Source organism: Orycteropus afer, unplaced genomic scaffold (genome assembly GCF_000298275.1).
Source record: "Orycteropus afer afer isolate SDZICR_OR568_19922 unplaced genomic scaffold, OryAfe1.0 scaffold00014, whole genome shotgun sequence".
NCBI lineage: Eukaryota > Metazoa > Chordata > Mammalia > Tubulidentata > Orycteropodidae > Orycteropus > Orycteropus afer.
Window position 1 is genome coordinate 6,319,244 of NW_006921601.1, and position 9,866 is coordinate 6,329,109.

Consider the following 9,866-nt stretch of genomic DNA (forward strand, 5'->3'; position numbering starts at 1 on the left):
TGAATTTACTCTGTAAATCTTCACCCAAATCCTAATTTAAAAAAAAAAAAAGAATAGTATAAATTAAAACTATGCTAGGATACTAGTTTTTACCTGTTAAGTTTATAGACTATTGTCAAGAGTGTGGGGAAGCTGTCTTGTATATTGATGGTAAAAGTATAAATTGATGAGAGTTAGTGTGTATGAAACATGGTGTATATGCACACACACGTATGCAGATATTACAAGTACACTTACCCAGCAATTAATTCCATTTTTGTGAAATGACCAATGTGTAAGGTTATTAGGGGAATTACTCACTGCTGTGGAGTCAGATCTGACTCATAGTGACCCCTCCTTGGGTTTCCGAGCTAGTATCACTACAGAAGTAGATTGCCCAGTCTTCCTTCTGAGGAGTGGCTGGTGGGTTTGAACCGCCAGCCTTCTGTTTAGCCCTCAGATGCCTTAGGCACTACACCACCAGAGCTACCCATTAGGGAACTGGTTGTTACATTATCATTCAATTATATAATGGAATTCAATGGAGACATAAGAAAGGGGTAGTTCATTGTATATTGATATCAAATGATCTACAAGATAATGAAAATACGCTATCATTTGTGTGAAAATAATACATAAGATGTTGACAACATAGTTTTACTCTGAGGAGAACCAGCTGGATTTCTGGGATATATAGGTGATAGAGACTAAATTGTATCTTGTACCAATGGAGTTTATTACCTATTGAAAGAATAAATAAAATTTTGATTCCACAAGCAGGTCAAAGAGAGGAGGATTTACAAAATGTGGGTTTCTTGTTTGAATCTGTGGTTATTCACTAAAGGTGGAAGGAAAGAAAGTAATAGAAAGAAGAAAGTCTTAACTTTTTGTCTTTGTAAGGTGGAAGTTTGGCTGATGCCATAAGTGAAAACTATAGAAGCATGAATTACTTTAAAGAAGCAGAACTGAAGGATCTCCTCTTACAAGTTGGCCGAGGCTTGAAATACATTCATTCAATGTCTTTGGTTCACATGGATATAAAACCTAGTAAGTATTACAGATCCTCTAACCTGTGTTTTTTGGGGTTATAGAAAATTAATTCAGTAGAACAATATGAAGTGTTTATACATCCTATTATGTTTTTCATTATTAGCTTTAGAAGTCCTTTCACTGATTTATTAGTGTTGTTTTAGGATCTCCATTTACCTCTTCCCTTGTTCCACCAAAAGTTTTGAGGTAATAAGCCAGTTTTTATTAAAAGCTAGGAAAAAAAAATTGGTGCATACTATAGGAACCACAGTCTCAGAGTGCAACCAAGATGAGGAGACTAAGAACCTGTGGTTAAAGCCTCTCTTAATTGGCTATAGAACCTTAATTATAACATTAATACTGGTGCTGCTGACAGGATTAGTACAATAAAATGAATGATGTGAGAATGTTTTGAAATCTTAATTACTATACAAATGTAGTAGTATTACTAGTCTGTAAAGGAAATAGTGAAGTGTCGTTATTGTATGATTCAGAAAACGAAATGGTATGTGTTTTATGATTGTAACTGCATAAGAAAGGTTGGAAGTGAATCGGGGCTGGAAAGTATAGGAATATAATGGTTTTGTTTTTTTCCCTTTAATGTTACATCATTTTTCAGCTAAAAAATTACTTTTATATAAATATAGAAGTAGCTTCAGAAGACTGACCATATTGTGGCTCAGAACAACCTCAGAGTATTCTTTCTTAAGACTTATTAAAAGCTTAGGAGATGAAGGAGCAGTGGTACTATCAAAGTGTAGGCATACATAGTTTTAGGTTAAGCAGAAACAAAAATTTATTATAGAAACAGTAACAAGCTAGATTTTAAAAACTTAAATCCCTGTGGAACTACACTTATAAAAATAATGCTTCTGCTCCTAACAAGGTTACTAGAATATCCTGTGATGTGAAAATGCTTTGAAAATTTAAATGTACAAACATGGTATTTCTACCTATAAAAGAAAAATGTTACTATATTCATAAAATGGTACATGAATTATGATTATAACTGCATTTTTAAAAGGCTGCAATTAAATTCTGCAGTAGTAGTGAAGATCCTTATTTTATCGAAATAACAGTGTATATACTATTTCACGGCCTACATTTTTTTAGTCAGCTATCTCTACCTTTCCATTTCAGTCCAAGTATATGCAAATTTTTTCCAATTGACCCATGTTCTTGGCAGTTGATTTATCCAAACTAGTATCTAATTCAGGACCATGCGTTCCATCCAGTTACATCCATTTTTCTTTTTTAGATTTCACTCTTCCATCAGCCATATATCAGAAGAACCTTTCCCTAACTTTTTACAGTAGTGTCCTCATGCAGTATTTGTCCTTTTGTGATTGACTAACTCAGCATAATGACCTCTAGGTTCACCCATGTTTTGAGATATTTCACAGATTCATCATTATTTAATGTTAAGTAGTAGTCCATTGTGCATATATACCATAGTTTATCCATTCATTTGCTGATGGGCATTTAGATGTTTCCATCTTTCTGCTGTTGTGAATAATGCAGCGATGAACATAGACGTGCATATATGTTTGTGTCACAGCTCTTAGTTCTCTAGGATATGTACCTACTAGTGGAATTGCTGGGTGGTTTGATACTTCTGTCCAGCTTCTTAAGGAAGCACCATACCTCTTTCCACATAGGTTGTAGGTTGTACTAATTTACAGTCCCACCAGCAGTGTATGAGGGTTCCAGTCTCTCCACACCCACAGCATTTGTTGTTTTCTGTTTTTTAAACTTGTCTATTTATGCCAGGCGGAGCCCCCTGCTTTTTAAAAATGGTACAGAGTTGTTTTCGTACATGATGTCCTTTCTTCTATATTTGACTGGTTGCTTCCTTGTGATACCATTTTAAGTTGTGCCTTTCTTCCCTATTTTTCCTATAAATTGAAATTTATGACAGAAAGGTTATGGACTCCTGTTAAACATTTTAGGCTACACATTTGTAAATTAAATTTAATGATTAAATTAACCAAAATGGATGTTGCTCAAGGAAATTTAAGTCATTTTATTCAGTTTATCTTAATTTTTATGCTTTATGTAAAGAGTTTCTTATCTGTACATTAACTCAGTAAAGTTTTTATTTTAAAAAAGAAAAAAAACACATTTTAACTGATGGCAGTAAATGTGAATATAAACTTATTAATACCATGTCTTAAATGTCAGCCAAATACAGTAGATCTTTATGTTACAGGGTACAGTCAGTTCCCTGGGTTATGAATGAAACCTATCCTAAACTGTGTGTTTAAATCAGATTGGTAATTAAGTCCGAACAGGTGCATATGGTTCTCATTTGGCCTTACTTTAGTGCAAGAAAGGAGCTCTGGTGGCGTAGTGCCTAAGGGATTTGACTGCTAACCAGAATGTTGGCAGTTCAAACTCACCGGCCACTCCACAGAAGGAAGACTGGCAATGTACTTCCGTGAAGATTTACTGCCTTGGAAACCCAAAGTGGGGGGATCACTATGAGTTGGAATTGACTCAATGGCACTGAGTTTTTTTTTTTTTTTTTTTTTCAGTACAAGAAAAGGAGCTATGGTAATCTTAGTGGTTAAAGTATTCAGCTGCTAACCAAAAGGTGGTTGTTCAAATCCACTGGCTGCTTTGCAGGAGAAAAATGAGGCAGTCTGCTTCTGTAAAGATTCACAACTTTGGAAACCCTATGGGGAAGTTCTACTCTGTCCTATAAAGGGTCATTATGAGTCAGAATTGACTCCATCCACAATGGGTTTGGTTTTTAGTTTTCATCCAAGAAAAGGCTCAAAGCTTTTTCAGTGATTTAAAAGCAGCATGTGCAGCAAAGGAAAGTTTTATGATGAATTTGCTGCAAGTAGGGCTTAATTCAGTCTTTTCCAAGTGAGGGCAGATTTACATAACATTTTAAAGGGTTAGTATGAGTCTTATGATCTTAACCTGGGAACTCCCTATACAAAACTTGAAAATATTAAGAGATCCAAAACCAAACTCACTGCCATGGAATTGGATCCAACTGAGAGCGACCCCTCTTGGATTTCTAAGGCTATATCGCTACAGAAGTAGATTGCCCAGTCTTCCTTCCAAGGAGTGGCTGGTGGATTTGAACAATCAGCTTTCTGGTTAGTAGTCAAATGCCTTAGGCACTTTGCCACTAGAGCTCCCATTAAGAGATAAGTTTAAAAATCTTCACATTTACAAGTATGACCATAAAGTAAATTGTTCTATAAATAAAGTATAAGTAGAAATAGGATTTCCATAAATATAACATGTAATTTATTTATATTTGTTCTATATTGATAAAACTATTAAAATGAAATCTATCACTAAGAATGTTAACCATGAACTTACTTGGGTTTGAAAAAAGTTGGTATGTGTTGTATGTGTACAAAGCCATGTGTAGATTTAGCATGACCAGCTTAGCTCACTAGTTACATGACTGGTTCTTTTTCACGTCAGTGTTGTAGCATTAGCTTAAAATTTGTACTTTACCAGCATCGCAAAATTACTACATTTACAGCCTTTTGTTTGTTCAAAAGTAGGTAAAACAGTATCAATATGCTAACGATGAAGGTCTAATTCAGTGGTCCCAAGTGTTGAGGGATCAGAGCTACTGTAGAAAAGAGAGCCCTGGTCCCCAGTTGGGCTTGGGGTAGAACAGGAGAACTTATTGTGAGGTCACAGTAAGAAGAGGATGCACAAAAGTGGGGTTAAAGAGAAGTTTTTATTTTGTGCTCCCGGGAGAGGTTTACGAGTCCCCGAAAGGGGCCAGAGAAGTCGCACTGCCCAGGTGAAAGAAAGGGGTTTTTATAGTAATTTTCTTCCTGGTTCTTAGAAGACCGCAGTGAGAGCAGGGTATGTGTTACAGGAGCCAATAAGGTTAAAGTACCCCATTAGCATGGGGGTAGGAAGTAGAGTTGAAATACTTCATTAACATAGTGGGCAGGAAATGGTTGGGGGCTTTCGTGAGTAGGGTCAGGTGCTGGGGTCTTTCGTAAGCAAGGGCTACTTGCTGGGGTTTGGTATGGGCTCTGGTCAGGCACCTCCTTGCTTGACCAGTTCTTATAATTCCCTCCGGCTCAATCATTCACCCGCCTGGCCAGCCATGTTTCTTCCTAACACTTATATTTTTGTGAACTCTTGTTATACTGTTCAGTGTCACACTCTTTGACAGGTAATATCTTCATATCTCGAACCTCAATCCCAAATGCTGCCTCTGAAGAAGGAGATGAAGATGACTGGGCATCCAACAAGATTATGTTTAAAATAGGTAAGAAAGATACCTAGAGTATTGTCGTTGTTGTTATTTTGCCGTCGAGTCGGACCCGACTCATAGCGACCCCTCCTTGGGTTTCCAAGGCAGTATCACTACGGAAGTAGATTGCCCCATCTTCCTTCCGAGGAGTGGCTGATGGGTTTGAACTGCCAGCCTTCTGGTTAGCAGTCCAGTGCTTTAGGCACTATGCTACCAGAGCTCCCACCTAGAATATTAACTTACAGTAAACGGAGAAAAAGTTGTTTTGTTTTTAACTTAACCATAATTTCTTTCAACACTTCTAGGTGATCTTGGGCATGTAACAAGGATATCTAGTCCACAAGTTGAAGAGGGTGATAGTCGTTTTCTCGCAAATGAAGTTTTGCAGGAGGTAATTTTTCTCTTTTGATAATACTGTTGCCTTGTGACACTAGTTGATAGAAGAATACCAATCCAAATATATTAAAATCTTACGTTAGTCACTACTAAAATGGTAATATAACATAGGAAGTATTAACAGAGCTGAAGTATTTATCTAGCAAGAGTTAGTAAAAACAAGTATTTTCTTCTAAGATTCTCTCCTAAAAAAAATGTTTATTTACTCACAAATTGAAAACAGTGTAAATAAGAATTTACTAATAAGGGAATGATTAAGTAAAAAGAGTGACAAACTATTTCATGGAAAGAATTTTGAATGAAAATGGAGCTAGTAGAACAGTCTAAATGGTATGGCCAAATTGCTGTCTTTATATGTATATCTGTCTGCTTTATTATGTATATTTGTAACTTGTCAGTGTGCATATGTTTTGTGTTTGCATATGAATGTCCCTAGAGGGATAGTAGCTTCTTTTGAGAATTGAATTGGGCTTGTGAGAAAATAAATGGCTTTCACTTTTAGATCTGTTTTTAAATCCCTTCACCCCCAGGGTCCATATTACTTAGTAATTAAAATAAAAATCCCCCCATAATGTGCTATTTTGAAATTTTTCAGTAGATCTTAAATTTAGATGTGGCCTTGAAACATTTTAATTTAGTCCTATTTCGCATCTAAATTCTCATTGAAGTGTGTATGATCTTATTTTATTTTGATCATTTCTGCATTCCCTTTTTAAATGGTTTTTGTTTGTTTTTAAATTTACAGAACTATACCCATCTACCAAAAGCAGATATTTTTGCTCTTGCCCTCACAGTAGTATGTGCTGCTGGCGCTGAACCTCTTCCCAGAAATGGAGACCAATGGCATGAAATCAGACAGGGTAGATTACCTCGGATACCACAAGTGCTTTCCCAGGAATTTACAGAATTGCTAAAAGTGAGCATTTTATACATGAAACATTTTACTAACATGATATAATGTTTTATCATGTTACACGTTTTTACCTTAATTTCCTTCTTTTTGTAAGGTTATGATTCATCCAGATCCAGAGAGAAGACCTTCAGCAATGGCACTGGTAAAGCATTCAGTATTGCTGTCTGCTTCTAGAAAGAGTGCAGAACAATTGCGAATAGAACTGAATGCTGAAAAGTTCAAAAACTCACTTTTGCAAAAGTAAGTAAGTGATGGCTGGTTTCTTTTGTCATTTTCTCATTCTCTGATTTCACTGGGAAATGACTTAGGCTTTCTTTCAGATAAGGATGTAGTGTTTTGATGTGTTGTTGTGCAACGAAAGTTTAGGGGCTCGTAAATTACTATTTGACTTATTAAATGTGTGTTTTTCCTAAATTTTGCAATTATGAACTTAAAATAATTTAGGACTTGCTTATGTTTGCAAGTGGTGCTAGTTTCCAAGCCCTAAATTATAACAAAAAATTTTTGTACAGTGAGCCTATAGTTTTTTTTTTGTTTTGTTTTTTTTTTTGCAATATTCTATTCTTGTTTTTTATGAAATTAATGTCGATTATATGATTCTCATATTTGATCTGAGTGACCTTTCACATTAGGGAGAAGCTAATTTGGAATGATAAAGTTTATCAAAAGGGGGCAAATAACTGATACTAAGTAACCACAGATCACATTCCAAATTCTTTTGTTTCATTGCTACCATTTTCATTCTAACCTAATAAAACCAACTTGAAATATTAAAAGGTTTCATTGCCACCAGGTTTACATTCATCATGTTCATACAATAAATAAAATTAGTTTTTCATCTCTTTTTTATATATATAATCTTTTTATTTACATTGTGGTTGAAAATATACACAGTAGAACATATACCAGTTCAACAGCTTCTACATGTACAATTTAGGGACTGTGATTACGTTCTTTGTGTTGTGCACCCATCGTCTCTATTATGTAAAGGCAAGTTGGCAGTATGAATTGGAGTTTTATTTGAAAGTATTTTTTTATTAAGACCCAAAGTTATTACTAACGTCTTTATTAGTTGCATCATTGTGTCCAAGTTTATGTGGTATTTTAATCCTAAAAGCACAAGTAAAATAATTTCACAAATTTAAGTTATTTGAAAAGAAGCTAACATTTCCTGTTGTATTTTCCTTTCCTCATTTGCATCTTAGAATAATGATGGCAGGGGAAGATCTCCTGTCTGATAAGATAGTTTATTGCCCTCTTAAGAATCCTTCCTAGGATTAATACAATAAGTGAAAAGTTTTGTTTCCTATTTTTATGTTATTAGAGAACTCAAGAAAGCTCAGATGGCAAAAGCTGCAGCTGAGGAAAGAGCACTCTTCACTGACCGGATGGCCACTAGGTCCACCACCCAGAGTAATAGAACATCTCGACTTATTGGAAAGAAAATGAACCGCTCTGTCAGCCTTACTATATACTGAACTACTCATTTCCCACTTTCCCCCAGAAAACTGTGATGAGAGGAAGCAAAGTTGAAATCACTGCTAGAATCCAGTTTGTAAGGACCTTCTTGATTGGTGTCAGTAGTTTTACTGAAACGCCTTTTAGGACTTTTATTTGTGAATTACAGTTGAAAGCTATATTTTGTTTTATCAGGCTTTCACCTAGTCTTACCAGTCTGTCTTCTGTAGGTTGTCAGTCACTGTTGGATGTTACACCAGCCTTCCCAGGGTTAACCACTATGGTGGTGTGCTGCTTATAGTTTGCTGTTGCATTGTAATAAAAGGTATCTTTCCCTTTAGTGACCTATAAAAAGGATTCAAGGGCTTTATTACAAACATATTTTCCCTTCAAAAAGGGAAATGCTAAGAGACTCAATACTATTCAGCCTTCAGTGTACCTGTGTCAATCTTAACCTTCTTTTTTTTTCAGTTGTGACTTACTTGTATATCCAACTGGGAGCACTTTGTAGGCATTGCATAAACCATGGAATGATAATTCTGTGGAAGTATGCCTTGTGAATTTGCTGCTATTTTAGTTTTGTCTTTGCTGTAAAATTGTAGCATTAAACAATCATCGTTGTTAATAGGCTTTCTTTTGAAACAATTATGTGAAATATATAAGCTGCTCTTAAACTGTTGAAATGCAGCAATTTGCCTTTTTTTTTTTTTTTAATCCCTTTGAACTTTGAAGCTAGTGCATTGGAAAAATGCACCTTTCCCCTTACTTTTGAATGCTGTATTAATGTAGTGTAATTATTACTGGTTTTGTAACTTTTCCTGATAATGTCCCTCTCTGGCTCTTTTTAAAAAATGTCTCCTCCCTCATCCAAGTTTTGTACTTGATTGTATTGTTACTCTGTTTTTAAATGTTTTGCTTGGTTTCTCTTTGATATTTGTGTATATAAACTGATACTGTATATAGCTGTTTAAAGTGCCAGAATGACTTCTGACTATTCCAAGTTTTTCACAAAATATATTTTTATCTGTGATTAGCCATTTGAATAATATATACTGGCTAACAGATGTTGCCAAAAACAAAACAAAACAAAAAAGTAGAATTTGACTATTGCTTGTTTTCTCATTAATTTTGGTTTAAAATATGTTTGCACTTGTCTGTTTGACTTGTGTTTTATTGGCATTGATTGGCATATTAAAAGTCACTCTGAGCTCACCTTAATTGTCTCAATCTTTGGTGCCTGTTTTTTACTGTTTTATCTCCCTTATCACTACATCATAAAAACTAGGGTATAGTGTATATAAAGTACTAAGAGCAGTGGACACTTTTTTTATATGCATGACACTCACCGACTATGAAATGATTTAGTCCTCCTTAGTTACAGCATTTAAGAAAAATGTATATAGCAAGCTTTGAATGTTTTTATTTGACATTATAAACACTAATATTTGTACATCCCATTGCATATTATGCATCTGACTTGTTAAAATGTGATATAAGTGTAGTTCAATATAGCTTTAAATTCAGCATGAATATAATTTGATCTGAGTCATTCACAGAAGAGAGCTTTAAACTGCAAAGAGTTTTAATTCTCACTAAGCTAGGCAAGGTTTTAAGATTTGAGTGTGCAGATCGAAGTGGTAACAGTACTAATTCCTCTGTGACATCTTTATGTGATGTAGTTTAGAACCAGAGAGTAAACATAAAGGCCTTTGAGCAGAAAAACATGGGTGACACAAGATCCTTGTGCTTTGATTATGGGTACTTCTCCTTTTCATTGGAGCCTTTCCTCCTACTATAAATATTTCTAACAAGTTTGATTATTTTAGCTTTTATGCCTGTGAAATCTTA

General features: G+C 35.0%; 1 protein-coding gene across 1 annotated transcript in view; it reads left to right on the plus strand.

The window, feature by feature from the left end:
• Positions 1 to 8,038, plus strand: part of WEE1 (WEE1 G2 checkpoint kinase) — an 18,924-nt gene extending 10,886 nt beyond the window's left edge. Inside the window, exons 6-11 of the mRNA XM_007955052.2 lie at positions 880 to 1,026; positions 5,171 to 5,266; positions 5,557 to 5,642; positions 6,393 to 6,563; positions 6,655 to 6,800; positions 7,885 to 8,038. Of these exons, the coding sequence (XP_007953243.1) occupies positions 880 to 1,026; positions 5,171 to 5,266; positions 5,557 to 5,642; positions 6,393 to 6,563; positions 6,655 to 6,800; positions 7,885 to 8,038 (800 nt within the window). The remainder of the gene's footprint in view (positions 1 to 879; positions 1,027 to 5,170; positions 5,267 to 5,556; positions 5,643 to 6,392; positions 6,564 to 6,654; positions 6,801 to 7,884) is intronic.
• The last annotated feature ends 1,828 nt before the right edge of the window (positions 8,039 to 9,866 follow it).